At 35.3% G+C, this 17,281-nt stretch overlaps 1 protein-coding gene across 1 annotated transcript; it reads left to right on the top strand.

Annotated features, from left to right (window-relative positions):
* Window positions 1–11,124: 11,124 nt before the first annotated feature.
* Window positions 11,125–16,610, top strand: LOC131065823 (probable prolyl 4-hydroxylase 6). The gene is made up of 8 exons (XM_058000461.2): window positions 11,125–11,687; window positions 13,552–13,665; window positions 13,816–13,873; window positions 13,971–14,075; window positions 15,063–15,120; window positions 15,279–15,454; window positions 15,582–15,642; window positions 16,038–16,610. The coding sequence occupies exons 1-8, from the start codon at window positions 11,596–11,598 to the stop codon at window positions 16,334–16,336; spliced, it is 963 nt and encodes a 320-aa protein (XP_057856444.1). The 5' UTR covers window positions 11,125–11,595; the 3' UTR covers window positions 16,337–16,610.
* The last annotated feature ends 671 nt before the right edge of the window (window positions 16,611–17,281 follow it).

Genomic DNA, 17,281 nt, shown 5'->3' with positions numbered 1-17,281 from the left:
TTGTCATCAGTCTCATACCCTGTTTCAGTAACCCAAATGGTTCTAGGAATAACTGCCTCCATCCAAATTTCATCTTTCTTTATTACAAAACATATTTCCTTTTGGTACTTATCCACAATAGCTTGTGATAGCCTTACTCTTGTTTTCATTCGAGCCTTTAGTGCTTGAAAGTGCTCATTTATGGTTTTGTCCTTGTTCTCTCCCATATTGTTCAACAATTCTGATAGTTGTTTTCCTATCGGTATATCAAATCCAAAATCTTTGGCACCAATACTGGGTACTTGTTTGGTTATGTATAGCATCAGACAAACAAGTAGGTTTCCAAATCTGAATGTTCCTTTCTTTTCCCTTTTGATCTTTCCTAGATTGTCTATTAGCTCATCTTTAAGCCATTTACATATGTCTATCCTTGCATTATCATTTATCATATCATAGGCACTCTTAATACATAGGATAGAAACCGAGTTTAACCTATTTGCATGTGTAGCCTTGTAACCTAAGATCATACTGATAAATCTGATATTTGTATCCTTTACATCGTTTACCCTTAGTGATCTCTTATCAAATGTTGCACCGGTTAGGTTTGTCACTAAGTCATTTGAGACCTTCTTAGTTTTGTCAGGTTTGTTGCCAGTGGAGGGTAACCCTGCTACTGCCCTTATTGCTTCTTTTGTGATCTTGTGAATAGAGTCTAACCAGAAAAAATCACCATGTACTCTGCTTAACACAATCCTTATGATATCCTTGGGGAAATTTGGGATACTAAGTATTTCAGTGAAACCTAGGGTTTCTACTATCTTGTGTTTAGGTTTGACATTTCCAGATTCATCACAGATTACAGTCTCATACATATTTTTAATTTCATCATTACTTAGTTCATCAATATGATAATGTATATACATTCTAGGGTCTTCAACATATACTACTCCTTTAGGGATTTGGGAGAATGCACCTACGCTATCATCTTTCTTAGCAATTTCGGGAACTAGTTGAAAAACGGGTCTAGGTCGGCTAACAACTTCAACAATAGTAGGGTTTGCAATAAATTCAGGAGTGGATGAAGATGCCATAGCTATAAATACCTCAATCTGCCTTAAGGATGAATGCTTTGATGGATTGCTTCACTTCTTTGCTTGGAGTACCTTCGCTCGGGAATTTTCACGCTCTCGAAGATTTGAATGCTCGGTGAATGAAAAAGAGCCAAAACACTTGCTTTATAATGTTATTTTCACCAACTACCACATTTAATGCTTGTCGGTTAAGTCACAACTTAAGTTATCTGCTGGTATAGATATAATTTCAACTTTTCACCATCAACCAAGGGAATAATAGCATGTTTTTCATTTTGTTGCTAAACCCCCATAAGAATTTTCTTCAGTTAGATGAGGAGTCTCCTGCCAGTGGAGTGTTACTCTGTTCTGCCAGTGGAGGTGTAATCATATCGACATTCTAATCTGACTTTCTGATCCATTGTTTTGAAAATTCTTGCTTTACCTCTTCAACTTTTTCTTTACCTTTCAAACTAGGACCTTTGTTATTTGCTGGTGATGCCTTACTTCTGCAAAATTTAGCAATATGTCCAATCTTGTTACAGGCATAACAAGTCGCATTGTTCTTTTGAATAGCTTTCCCATATCCTATGCTGATATGTGTTTTGCATTGATTAGATAAGTGCCCAAATCTTCTACAAACATAACATCTCACATTCATTCTGCAATTTTCTGAATTATGACCAACTTTGTTGCATTTAGAACATTGACTGGTGGGTGTATTAGTGTTCTGATAATTTCTAGATCTACACTGATTTTCTCTATGACCATACTTGTTACAGTAAAAGAATTTTCTATTAAACTTGTAAACAGTAGGTTGTCTTACCGGTTTGCTATGATCATGAATGTTTGCAGTATCGGAGCTTTCACCAACTTCAAAGCCAAGGCCATTTGTATCACCATTAGGTTTCTAATTCTTCAGCATGTCACCAAGTTCTTCTAATCTTTTTTTGAATTTTTCTTTGTGATGATTTGCAGCAGTTAGTTCACTTTCCAAGATTCCTTTCTGTCTTATGAGTTCAGTTTTGTCATTTTGTGTGTGCATTAGATTTGTCTTCAACATATCATTTGCATGACCAAGTCTTGTGTTTTCATTTCCAACATCATTTAGTCTTCTGGCCAAGTCTTCTTCATTCTTCTTCCTATCTTCATTTTCTTTACAAAATCTCATAGTCATATCCTGCATCTCATTCTGTGTTGTACTGATCTCTTGTCTTAGCTTGTTTACCAGATCATTAAGAGTTTCCTTTTCATCATTCTCATTCTGCATCTTTTCACAAAGTTCTCTTCTCTTATTTCTTGCAATGGTAAGATTTTCTTGAAGCGCTTGAATAATATCTTGAGCAGCCTTTAGATCATCTCCAAGTTTGATATTTTTCACCTTTTCTGCATCATAATTTGAAAGAGCTGTTTTCAATTGTTCTCTCAAGTTTTCCATCTCTACCTGTGACAAGATCTTCCTCAAGCTGTTAGGCTTCTGAAAATAGAGGACTAGGCTCTGATACCAATTGTTAGGATTCCCAAAGATACTGAGAGGGGGGGTGAATCAGTATCTAACCGGTTTGAGAATTTACATGATTTAAAACATGTAAAACATATCAATATTGTGTACCGGTAAACCAAAAATAATGCAGTAAAAAGGAATAACAACAACCACATGTAAAGCACACCATAACACAGTAGTTTAACGAGGAAACCCAGTGTGGGAAAAACCTCGGTGGGATTTGTGACCCACAATATTCACTTACTGGCCAATAAGGGAATATTACTGTTTTACAAGAGGGGCCTGCACATGCAGGAAGGCCAAGTGCCTAGAGCTCACTGCTCAATTACAAAGGAAGTCACACTGACTTACAAAATAGATTATACAAATCCAATGTCTTGTACTGCTTCAAATTAGCATCTGCTATGCCAGATCCAGTACCGGTTTTAGCTCTGCTTCATACATAAACCCTTAACCTATATTTCACATATTAGGTCTGCATAATTTCGCCTATCACCTTTTTATTAAATGTTCTACAATGATCTCATACATATATGAGTCATATTACAACTCGCCATATCGGCTTACAATGATTTTACAATTAATTACAAAATATATTAGCAACAAAATTCCTGTCGGCCAGAGTGTTGGTATCCATCCTTTCACTACCGGTGTTCTATGTGCCGATGTAGAGTTTGTCGTTGTTGGTGCCGATATATTTGTCTTGCCGATATCATATGATTGCAAGGTTGCCATCAATGACAAAACCTTCAATCACCTTCAATTTCTCATTGGAGTGTGCATTTGCCAACAGATACCCCTAGAAGCCCCGAGTAATTTAGATGGATCACTATTGATAATGATGAGGAAAGAAGTAGAAGTAACATATAGCTGAAAATCTACTGCACCCAATCAGTGCTAAATTCCAAGGCTATTAGAATCTTAGGCAAGAACTACCACTTGAGCATGCCATAGGCCTTAGCCATATTTAGTTTAATGAATATGGCATTTTCCTTAGACACTACCATGAAGAAAATAGCCTTAGAAGCAATTACCATCCCATCCAAATTTTGTCTTCCAACAACAAATCCTCCCTACTCTTTTGAGATTAAAGAATTAAGCCAAGGCTTAAGCTGCTATGCAATCAATTTAGAAATTATTTTATGAGCCACATTACAAAGAGAAATGGGTCTGAAGAGGTCCAAGCTTTGAGCACCCACCTTTTTTGGAATAAGAACAAGGAAAGTAGATTTCAAATCCTAGAGTATTTGTTTGTTACAATCTGACTCTTAAACCATCTCCAAAAGATCTAAGTTAACAATGTCACAAGACTCATGAAAGAATTCAAACGGAAACCGTTAGGATTAGGATCATTTCCTTTTTTTCATCCCAAAAATAACCTCTTCCAATTTTAATAGAGTTATCAACTGAATCAAAGCTGCATTCATCTCATCGAAGACTAAAGAGGGAATACAACACAAAACCAAATTCTCCTCTTCTCCATTATGCGGAAAGTCATCAGTAAATAGAGTTGAAAAGAATTGAGTAACCTCCTATGACATCTCTCTAAGGATGACGATTGAATCCCATCCGAGTTTACTAGAGAGGGAATATAACTCCCATGCCTTTGAGCTTTACTATAATTATGGAAGAAAATCGTATTTCTATCTCCAGCCAATTATTTCATGCCTTTTGCTTCCAAAAAGTTTCCTCATGAAGCTCGCATTCTTCTAATTCTTTCACCACTTGAGATTTAGCTTTACATAGATCATTTGTAAATCCATGATCCCAAATTGACGAGTGACATCATCTATTCTAGGAAAAATAAGATTTTAAAGAACCTGAATAATACGAATATCCTGTTCATTCCAAAGAAAACAGATTTGACATCCTTGGCAGATTTTTGGCTAATTTCCCTATGTAACACGATTTATAAGATCATTGCCTAAGTGATTACCAATAGGCTAAAGTTGATTTTGCCAAAATTTGTTTCTCCTACGCAAAGCGACTTTGTTTCTAATAGATATATCTCCGATGATATCACAATAGCTCATGAGGTGCTACACTCGATCAAAAAATACAATAGATCAGAAGGACGCTAATAAAATTGGATTTAAGCAAGGCATATGATAGGGTACAGTGGAATTTCTTAGTGAAATGTCTAGAGAGGTTTGGATTGGCGGAATTGGGTTTTCGAGCACATTTCCTCCACTAGATACTTGATTGTTATCAGTGGGACTGCATGTGGTTTCTTCGATGGGACAAGAGTGCTCAGACAGGGTGATTCCCTTTTCCCATTTTTGTTTGTACTAATGGCGAATTCCATGAATAGAAGGATACCCAATGAGGTAGCAAGATGCAGATGGAAACGAATCAATATTGTAAATTCATTGTTGGCTATAACCCACCAACTCTTCATTGTCGATACACTTCTATTGGGTGATGCCACCATTGCAGAAGGTAGAATGATGAGCCATTGCTTCAAAGGAATACTCCAATGCATCAAGACAATGGATAAACAAAGAGAAATCCAACATATTCTTCTTCAACACTAGCCCTGCAATTCTGAGAAGGGTGCCTTCAATACTTGATTTTTCTATTGAGAAGTTGTCAGCACCTTATTTGGGTATCCCTCTATTTAATGGCATTACTAGAGATTCGTTATGGTTAGATGTGCCATCAAAATGTGAAAAGAAGGCATAAAATTGGAAGGGATGGTGGCTAACATTACCTGGGAGGTTTACAATGCTATAAGCTGTAATATCGACTGTGCCCATCTACATGCTCTCGTGCGTGGAGATGCCCAATAGCTTGTGAATTTAAATTTATATCTCTTTAGAGGAAGTTCTTATGGTATGGGTCGAGTGAAAAGAAACAAATACTATTGGTGGCTTGGGATGAGGTAAAGAAGAGAAAACTTAAAGGTGGTGCTAGGATTCAAGATATCTGTAAACAAAACATATCACTAGGAGAAAAATTGGTGCGACAGATGTATAAAAATCCACAAGCAAATTGGTGAAAAGTCCTCCAAAACAAATATATGGATGAAGCATCAACTTTCGAGATTCTCACCACAACAAAGCTACCAAATAGTCAACAATTTGAAATTTTATAAATAAGTGCATATCCCTAATAACAGATCATCTTTCATGGAAGGTGGGTAGCTAACGCTGCCCCCTTTTCTGGCATGAGTCATGGAATGAATACTTTCATTTGGATTCATTGGAGGGATTGAATGAGGTGTATCATCTCACAAAGGAGGTATATGGGAATAAGCTTGCTGACCATATGATTAGCCGCAAGGTGAATGGTACATTGGTCTTCAAATGGAAATTTTTTGAGATGCTGGAAATAGGACACAAAGAGGTATTAATGGATGAATTAAACAAATGTTTGATTCTATTGATGTGATGGGGAGGACAAAATAATTTGGTGCAGCATGAAGTTTGGAAAATATTCAACAAAGTCGGGGTATGTAGTTGATACATAGGATCAGGAGTCTTGCCTGTGGCCAATGGAGTTGTGTTGGGGCAAAAACATATTACCAAAAGCTGGGGCTTTTTGCATCGACAACCCTCCATCAAAAAGTTCTACTTAGTGACCGACTAATGGGCTTGGGTTTTGTAGGTCCCTTTCAATGTCCGATGTCAACAAACATGATGAAACGATTGATCTTACTCGGTTGGCAAGGCCCTCTTCCTGACACATAAAGGGACATGTTCAGGGGCTGACCAATCCTGTATAAAGGATCTCTCTGGTCTGGCTTATTCAAGGTCACTCCAACAATGGTAATTTGGGACTCATGGAAGGAGTGAAATGCTCAAATATTCAAGAAAGCCCACACTACATGCCATGGCTTACTATCCAAGATAGAGGCAAGAATCAGTGAATTTTAAAATGTAAAAGAAATAAGAAGGAAATGCAATTTTCACAACTCATGGGATGACAAAACAATCAAACAATGGGTTTACCTTATAACTCCCATAGGTTATATTGTCAAAACCAAAAATGACAGATCTATGGAAAAATGGACACTTCCCCACTAGGACAACTAAAGCTAAAATTTGATGGTGCATCTGATGGTAACCCAGGAAAATTAGGGGCGGGGTACATATTATCAACGACTGTAATGACTCCCCGATTTGGGTTGCATAAATCAAACCACCAGATGGGATGAACAATGACACTGAGTTTTTGGCACTGGCGAAAGGCATTAAAAAATGCAGAGAACTAAACATCAATAGGTTGATATCGAAGTCAACTCCAATATAGTGATCAACACAATAGTGTCCAAACATTTGCCCACTACGAAATTACATATGTGGATCAATTGCATATCACCACCAATGAACGATCTAGAGGACTACACAATGAAACATATCTTGATTGAATCAAACATTGTTGCTGATATGCTCTCAAACTAGGCGATTGATCAAAACAGATCAATTGACAAAGAAATACAATCAAATATGGTATCCACATGGGGGACTTTGGAGAAGAACATTAACGTAGACTGTAGATGAGGGAAATGATAGTTTACCTACATCTCATGCATTGGTTGAACGACTCCAGACTGGTTTCCTTTTCATAATGTGAGCAATAATTATTGAGGACTCTGATGTGTAAATCATTGTCTATAGGTGAAATTGAGGATTCAGAATGGCAGTGAAATCGATACAATACAGGTGTTGGATGCTATGGTGAGACTATCATAGTGCTATCATGTAAGATATTAGTCAAAATCCCTATTGATCTTGCCTGAATTGAGAATTTCTAGAAGGATTGTTTCTTGGTTCTTCCTTTTGGTACATCCAAGTCCATTATGTATTTTTTTTGGATTTGATTAATGAAGGGAGCTCTCCGTTATGGGAGAAATTTTAAAAAACAAAACAATTAGGATATATCAGTGTAGAGTAAGCCCACATGTATTGCCCAAACATGTTCCAAAAAGATTAGAATATTTAGAAATAATGTAGGAATCAAATGAATATAAAAAGGTTCATTTAAGAAATCAAAAGAGAGGTCTTTTTCTTTCCTTCTTCCACTAGGTTTATGACTTCACTACCACTAAAAAGGAAGGATTAGATTAAAAATACCCTATTTTGCGTTCTTATATGATGGAGTTGGAGCCTACAAGGATCTTTGATATGGAAGGTTTCATCAATGAAATTAGGTTGAGCACCAAGAGGTCTACCTTCCTTGATGAGGTTGTATATGAAGAAGATGTAAAAAAAATTATTGGACAAAAAAAGGGTAGCTATTAAAAGAGTCAAGTGTGTTACCATAATGAGGGGAGATGAAAAAAAACAAAAAGCATGGCAACTACCTTGGAGCTTTTGTAGAGATTAGCAATCCCATCATCACAATGTAAAAAATTTCAGGGAATGTTGATGCGTTGGCAAGGAAGCCTTGAACAGTAAAAGGCCTCCAAACCAACCATGGAAGGATTCTCCTATTGTCACCCCACAACAAACCTTTACCCCAACAAAGGGAAAATAACCCATAATAGAAGAGCCTATTAATTCAAAGCATTCACAAGAATCTTTTTCTCCTGACAAGCAACCTCAAAAGAAGAGGAAGCTTGAACAACCACATTTGGTTGGATATTCAATTGATGTTGAGGATGTAATAGATACATAAGATGTTGTAAAAAATATGATTGGGGAAGAAATAGAGGCTAATCAACCTATATCCTCACCTCCAAGGTGATGATTGTTGGTATGCCCAAGAGCAAAATGAAAATAAATCTTAGGTATACCAATGATATAGAGCTTTGGCTTGTTCATAGTTTATGTCAGATGATGATTTTGTGAAAACTCAGGATTTTGAAGATTTTGTTTTGAGAATAAAGAAAGATGATTTCTAGGAGAGAATGAATAAAGCCACAACGTAAGCAGTGTTGAAGGAGGTAGGTTTTGACATTGACAAAATCATCCCCGATGAAGGGATGAGGTTAGTGCATAACAATAGATTATTGTTGCTCCCATATTGGGATATAGATTTTGTAATTTCTTTGGATGCAACTAGAAGACAAGATGAAGAAGTTTTTTCCATATAAGAACAAGTTGAAAAGGCATTATTTGGGCTCAACTTTAGTATAAAGTTTTAAACTTTAGAAATCTATGCAATGACCCCAAATAATAATAAGCCTAAGATGATGGATAACATTCAAGACCTAACATAAAATCTCATTGTCGAGAGATTATTAGACACTAGTGTCCCTCCTCAAGTTGCATTCCTTGTAGCTAATGCAACATTATTTAGCTAAGTAACAACAAAGAAAATACAAGTGGATCATGATAAGCCACAAGAGCAATATATGAAGGCTATAGTTGAGCTTAATTAGGTGAAACCACTTTTTCCATCACCTTTAAGTGCGACAATACCAATTATTTCTACTCCTAGATTAGTAGAGCCATCATTGCAACAAAATGGAAGCCATGTTCTAAAGAATTAAGGAGTTGGAGGAACAAGTGCAAGAATTCAAGGAGAAGAGGATGAAGGTAGTCAATAACATTGTGAATGACCTTATAGACTATAGATCGTCCAAAATCACGAGCAAACTTGAGGACACATGAAAATCATATTCTAATTTAAGGTCATCCTATGTAAAGTATATGCAAGATCCCAATAGTCTAAAATGGACAATTGATAAATGAAATCACAAAATTATAATTTTGAAGCACGTTTGTAAGTGCCTAAAATTTGATCCACATATCCCATATGACCTTGATATCATTAATGAAATATTGATTTTGTTAGGCAAGGCTACAAGACTGAATACATAGATTAAAGACAATTTGGAAATGCTAGTAAATATTGAGAAAATGGTTATGCATCACAGCTTAGATAATAATGGGTAAACCAAGCAATTGGATCAATGGAGATGTGAAATTTATTACAATGGTGCCCACCTTTTCAATATTGATATATGCCAATGAAGAATTAGATACAAATCTATTAAATAACACATAATGACAAAGTTGCTAAGTTACTTTCTTTATAGTGTCCTTCATAGAAAATGTATGCATTCTGGAAAGATAAGTATGATGAATGATGTGTATTTGTATTTCAATCGATCATCAAGATTTGACAACCAAAATCCTATTTAGTCGATGACTTGGTTTTGGAATCTCCTGTATTATTACCAATGACATAACATTTTTTAGTCTCATTTTTGTCTTATGTGACCTGAAAGAGTCTACTTTAACATTCTTCAATAACTTCAACTACTTAAACTAGATTGTTTTGAAAAAGACAACCATATCTTGTAATAGGCTCAGTCCCACTTGTCTTTAACTGAATATGAAAAGTTAAAAGTACATGTAAAAAAGTCACATGAGTCATGTGATTTCATTGTGGAGCTTGCATGCTCAACTTTTGTATGAAGTGGGACTTGTGTCATTGTGTTGTAGATTTTTTTTTGTAATTGAAAAATCTATGAGCTGTAACTTTTCAATTTAGAATGTTATAAATGAATAGTGCGTGTCTTTCACAATTGTCTCCAAAGTGTATACACTCTTTATCATCAGTAAAAGGATCAAGGATCTTTGAGTTTATCTGTGTAAGTTTATTGTATTGCATATTTAGTTTATTGCTTCTATTCAAGGAGTAGGTTAAATGCTTTAAGTAGAATATGGATAATTGTGTATGTCATTAAGGATTTATAAGTACAATTGTGAATGATTCCATTTGTAGGATATATTAGTCTGAAACAATGATATAAATATTCCATTGAAATTGAGTTAAAGTGCTAGAAACAAATATTGCCATGACAAATATTTGATTTTTTACCTTGATTAGGCTCCGATGAAGGATATACTTTATCCATTATCCATATGCAAAACCTAAATGACAAACCATTTGAATGATTTCATAAGTTATTTTTAATTTATGTATGTTTGTGAAGCGAATAATGAATAATTCTCTAAGAACGTAGCCAATTTTATGTAGATTTCATTTCGTCTTGGTGCAATTTATGAGAGCATGTCTGTTGTTGCAATATTGTGGTACAATTAGACCAAAATCCATTGATATTGGTAAAAAGGGCTAACCCCTTATGTTCAGCCCTTATGTCCTGAAGAAGTTGAAGCATAGAGGAGAGCAATTTATAATTGTCTCCTCTTCATTAGTCTTTGACTTGAGACTTTTAAGTATTAGAAATGACTCATCTATAAAGACAATCACATAATCACTTAGAAACCCTCATTTGTTCCTCTTTATTCTTGTTTCTAGTTTTTTTTAACAATTTGAAACTTAAATGTACTGATCCTTTAAAAACCTATCTACTTAATAAAAGATATACACCTCTATTACCCTTCACTTTCACTTAACTAATTATTAAGTTATCTAATAATTTTTGAAAACTTTTTGTTCATGCTTGAGATGATCCTCTAAGAAAGGAATCCCTTTGTTTTGACAAACCGTTTTTTTTGACAGCAACCACCCTAATAGTCTGTGAAACGGTTACACTAACCTTTCCAAGAAAAAAGTATTTTACCTACTAAGAATAAATGTTCTTGTTAGTTTGGAAATACAGATCACAAGAATTAGATCAATTGGACATGGTCTTAGGTAGTAACTAGTACAAATGCATTTCCATTCATTATAAATTTAAATACATCCGTACTTATCATTTAATTCTAAACAGATGTATTGAATTTGGTGCACACAGAAAAAGTAAAATAACAGCGGCGTATCTTCCAAAATCATCTTGTTTGTTGAAGTTGATCAACCATTCTAACCAAGACGATTGTCATTTGAAAACCATCAAACCCCCCACAGTTTATCGCACACGCAATTTTGAAAAATAAATAAATTTGAGTCAACGAGAGGAAAAAACTCCGTAAGAATCTGAGTTTCCAAATACTTGTTCATGTAATTTGTCTATCCTAGTCAGTCAATTCAGTTCATTATTTACTAATGATTCAAACATAAAGGGGATTTTGAGGGTTTTGGGCAATCGAAACTGGTTACACTAGCGCAAGTGGGTGGTTACTACAACTGATCTTTTGGGCACGGCAAAGCTTGGGTTTTGTTGTGGTGATTCAAATTGGAACGGCCATGACGCCGTTTGCAGGAGTATTGATAATTGTGGCAATGTATAGCCGATTTGCAGAGTCTGCAATGGAGCTACCTGGATGGCTCGGTGAAACGTAAGTAATCGATCTCTTAAATTGGGAGCTTGGTTTTGTCATGTGACGTTTTTAAAGCATTTGTAAGGGTTTTGACTCTAGGTTCTGTTTAAATGCGATGGCTTCATTTTTTGGTTTATCGAAATCCGGATTGAGGTCTATAGTGTAGCATTGGATTAGGGCGCAGTTCTGAAAGCATTGATATAGTTATGAATTTTCTGAAATGGGAACTCTCTGATCCGGTGGTGGGTTGAAATACTAATGTACAGGTAGCTTATGTTGATCTGCCATATGAGTTTGTAATAATGGATTTGATTATCTTGTTTCGCCCTTAGTTTCGTTTGGTTATGTTGGGATTCAGGCCTCTGATAAATTTGATATTTTGAGGAATTTTCTATTTCGATGACTGGGACATGTGAATTTTTAGTATTTTTATTTCGAGACTCTTTGAATTTTTCATTCACTGGGATCATCGATGGAGAATATGGTTGTCCTTTTTTTTGGACTGTTTGTTGAGGGAATAATGCTGCATGAATAACAATTATGAGAAAGAGCTGGTTTATCTGGCATTATCTGCATCAAATGCTTTCCCATTTTCAAAGGAAGGATTTGAGTTGCTAATAGCTCCAGGTTCGATGGCATGCCGTTTGGGCCTTAGCTAGTTACTACAATCAACAATGTCGTATCTCTATAATTGGATTTCATTTGACAGAAATGCTATTATTGCAATGTTCTTTTTGGCGTAGCTTCCCTGACCCACAAATGTGATTGTTTGAAGGTTTTTGAGTCTTTATTAGGAAAATTTTGAAAGAACCATAAATTTTTGGAAAATTTCAATTAATGGTAAATTCGAACAATTAAATTCTTGATTGCAAGGTTTTAGGATTGTTTTAAGTTTCAAAGATTGTATGTTTTAAACTTTGTTCCAAAATCTTGTTTTCCCCTTCGGCTTGAGATTCTCAGGGGAGGTTGCAGGATGTCTGTAATTCAGGGCAGGGTATGTTTGGACCCATTCTTTTGATACATAAGTACAGATCACACTCAAATGCACTCCATAATCATCACACTGAAACATTGGGACCCGTTTATCGAAATTATGGGCTAGATTACTACAATGAGAGAATTTGAACCCAAATAACGCTCTAATAACTGTTTCCATTACTTTTCCTGTTTTCTTTTAATTTTAATAGACTAAATTCTTTTATCAAAATTGTGGCCGATCTTAATTTTAATTTGGTCAGGTGTTTTTTGAGCTTTTTGTTTGAAAATTTTCTTACTTTTCCTATTTTCTTTTATCTATGCATGAAGCTCAGATGGGCCAAGTTAATTGAGTTTTTAAGTGTAGTTAGTTATTTCTTCTTTTTAATGAGACTCTGAAATAGCCTACATGCTCTATGGCAAGTATTTTCTGCACTATTGATGTTTTTTTCTTGTAGCCATTGCAATAACGATTGACTAATATGTGTTTGTTTATCACTTCGCGATTCTTCATAGCTTTATGTATTGCCATTGCATCTTGAATCTATTGGAGCCGAGTTTGTAACCTCGGAGGGTGTAGGTGGAGTGGGAAGACTTGGTTTAATATACAAGTAAAAATTGAAAAGTTCTCTTGCTTTTTAAGGGGTTTCTTACATCAAGAAGGGGCATTGGCTAGATCTAGACATAAGAATTCACCTTTTACCTGTATAGTTCACAGCACTGACTGCATGTTACGTCTTGTGCATAATCTATCAAAATTAACGAAATTGTGAATAGTTCAATTTATATAACATGGAATTAAATGAATGCTGAAATGACTGCATAAATGTTCCCAATGTAGAGGATGTTTTACTGTAATATGTGAACAATCTCTATAATTTTATTAAGCATGACATCCTCTATGCAGGTATAGGATGCCATTGAGAACTAGCAAGGATGCATCTAAACTTTCCATATTGAAATATGGTCCACCTTCTGGCTTTGATCCAGCTCGAGTAACTCAGTTGTCTTGGCATCCCAGGTTTGTGAAATAAAAATTAGATGGGTAAATAGAATTCAAATGTGTTCAATTGACATTAGGTATGCTTTTGAACATATACTGGGATTTGCGTACTCAATTTGTTCTCTGCAGCATCATTTAAATATTGGATTTTCTTTGTGGCTGAACCAGGGCCTTTTTGTACAAGAATTTCCTTACAGATGAAGAGTGTGATCATCTCATTGCATTGGCAAGTAAATTATTCCAAGTTTTTTAATGCAAAAAATTATATTATAAAATCATATCTCAGATTTGGTTTCCTTATTGTTTTTATAATGTAATTGCAGTCAAGAGACAAGATGGAGAAATCCATGGTTGCAGACAATGAGTCAGGGAAAAGTGTTATGAGTGAAATCCGAACAAGCTCAGGAATGTTCTTGAGTAAAGGCCAGGTGACTATGTAACATGCTAGGATTTAGGTTTGTGTTATTGTTTTAGTTCAAACTGTCGTCATTTTCTGTATGACACCATTTTTTGCTTTCACTCAGTGAGTTGGAGCTTTTGTTGTTCTGTACAGTATCAGGATCAATGCATACATTTAAGCGTTTAATAAGGATTTATGCAAAAAGTACTGCATACCTCCTAAATTTAGACTTTGGGTTGATTTTGAATTAAAACTAAAATCTAATTCTTGATTACTAAACATCTCTTCTAACTAATTGTGTCATAAGTATCAGAATGTAGCATATGAGTCTAGGCATATGCATCTTCTGGAAGCATATTTTTTTGTTTTTGATATTGGTAAATGCGGGATTGAAAGGGCCTGAACCCTTGTACAACCAAACAGCCAAATGGCAGACAGAACAAGTACCATGAGCTAGGGGACAAACCAAACAACCCAACAAAACAGTGTGGGATACAACTGCAGCCAGATAGCCACATACAACATCATAAAGAAAGAAATAGCAAGGACCCCAACAGCTCCATTATGGGACAATGCAGATTTTTTTTTGCATCCTTATAAGTTATACTTGTAACTAATACTTTATCTCTGATATTTGGAATCTAAATGAAAATAGACTAATCTCCATAACTAATACTTTATCTCTGATATTTGGAATCTAAATGAAAATAGACTAATCTCCTCTTCTGGTTGTTGAGGAGTAAGCCTAACCAAATCCCTCAACCTCCTCTCTGTGCCTTTTTAAGTGTGAAATAGATTTTAAAATGTGCAATAGAGGGTAACAAGAGAACAGAACTATAAATTGCAGGAGTAAAACAGAAATGAAGTAAGTGTTAGTTCATGAATGCAGATTAGCTGTGAAAAGCATGCAAAATTGTATGATACTATTTAGAGCCTTCAAAGCGAATAGATTCTAAAAATGTGTCTACTCCTTTAGTAGTTTTGTTTGTTTACAAAGTGTGTTTGTATCTGTTAGGATGAAATTGTTGCAAGGATCGAAGAAAGGATTGCAGCTTGGACATTTCTTCCAAAAGGTGACAAATTGTTTACTTGCTTCTTGACTTGTGTTCTTCGTAATGTTAGTCTATTGATTTTATTTACTGAGATTACACTGAAATGAGATTGTCATAGATTTTCTTGATGTGTGTTCTTCTTTTCTTAAACTCATCTGTATTGCAAATGCTGTATTCAGAAAATGGAGAGGCAATGCAGATTTTACATTATGAAAATGGCCAGAAATATGAACCTCATTTTGATTTTTTTCATGATAAACTCAATCAAGCCATGGGTGGTCACAGAATTGCCACAGTGCTGATGTATTTATCTGATGTGGTGAAGGGGGGAGAGACTGTCTTTCCTAATGCAGAGGTTAGCATCCAGAAATCTACTAATCTATGTGCTTTATAAGTTTTAGATGTTTTGTTTATATTCTAAGGTGAACTTTAGCACTTTTGCCATTCTTCATGTATTGCTGATACATATATTGAATTTTCAGTCAAAGCAGAGCCAGCCAAAAGATGATTCGTGGTCAGAATGTGCCAAGCGTGGCTATTCAGGTGTTATTGCTGAAAGTTTGAATTCAATGTCTGTCATATTCAGTAACGTTTAACAAATGTGAACTTTAGCATCCCGAAATCTACTAATCTATGTGCTTTATAAGTTAGCATCCTGAAATCTACTAATCTATGTGCTTTATAAGTTTTAGATGTTTTGTTTATTTTCCAAGGTGAACTTTAGTACTTTTGCCATTCTTCATGTATTGCTGATACATATATTGAATTTTCAGTCAAAGCAGAGCCAACCAATGTCTGTTATATTCAGTAACGTTTAACAAATGTGAACTTTAGCATCCTGAAATCTACTAATCTATGTGTTTTATAAGTTAGCATCCTGAAATCTACAAATGTGCTCAATGTTCGCTGCTCTTCTCAAACCTCTTTTTTGTATGCAGTGAAGCCCAACAAAGGGGATGCCCTACTGTTCTTCAGTCTTCACCCAGATGCTACAACTGATGAAACAAGTCTGCATGGCAGTTGCCCTGTTATTGAGGGAGAGAAGTGGTCTGCTACAAAATGGATACATGTAAGGGCCTTTGAATATCCTAAAAGGAAAGTTACCGGTGAATGTGTTGATGAAAACCAATCTTGTGCTCATTGGGCTGCTGTTGGAGAATGTAAGAAGAATCCTGTTTATATGGTTGGCAGTCCAGATAGCCCTGGTTCATGTAGAAAAAGTTGTCGAGTATGCTGAATATTTTCTCGATCAATCACACCCCTCTGATTTTAATTGTAGTTTGACGGCCAAAATCTAAAATTTGTTAGTATTGACTATTGGAAGTTCTTCAGATGCCAAAAAATGTAAATTGATAACATGTCGGCTTTATGGATTTTAGCAAGGAAATGCTATTTTATTATAAGGTGGGTATTTAGCCATTGAAAGGTTTCCAGAAGTTAAATAATTGGCTACAGGAGTTTGCACATAATGTTGGATTCATGAGGTTAATGATTAAACACACTTGTTCTTAGTTTTTGTTTTGTCATGTTATGAACTTTTTGGGGCAACAACGAACCGATTATGTGCATGGAAAGAGGTTGCTATTGAGCCACGATATAGAACACTATTTTGCTTTTAGTTCCATTATCTAAGGAGCATCATAGCAAGCTTAGATTTCTTAAAGGTCTGGATCAGTGGGGTTAAATTGTTAAAATGGATTGTTCATAGAACTTTGCTCTTAACCAGATTGATGTATCTTTTGATGAATAATTAAATGTAATTATAAGATGACTGTGTATCCTTGAACTTAAGAACTGACTATGCGCTCTTGAAGTAAGTTCTTTTCAAATGCGCCAAAAGACTAATATAATTGTTAAGGTGGTTCAATTGACTGATGAAACCAGCGCAGTGACAATTATGGGTCTCAAACATTACATATCACTTTCTTCAAACAAAAGTGTAATCTTCCTTGCGATTTTTCTATGCCTTATGAGTTGCTTGTCTTGTCATTCTCGCTCGCTTGGAGAATTATTGTGTTAATAGATAGATTTGTTTTCTTCTTTAAATTTTTTTCATGTTTTATAAAATTTTTTACATGCATTTTGATGGCATAAATCACATTAACATGCTTAGTGCTATTTAAATGTGGTGGCTTTGTAAGAAGGTCTGCTAGTTTCTTGGGTGGTTGGTGGTATTTTGTAA

The sequence above is a fragment of the Cryptomeria japonica genome, chromosome 6, assembly GCF_030272615.1.
Source record: "Cryptomeria japonica chromosome 6, Sugi_1.0, whole genome shotgun sequence".
Classification (NCBI taxonomy): Eukaryota; Viridiplantae; Streptophyta; class Pinopsida; order Cupressales; family Cupressaceae; genus Cryptomeria; species Cryptomeria japonica.
This window is presented reverse-complemented; position numbering and strand designations above follow the sequence as displayed.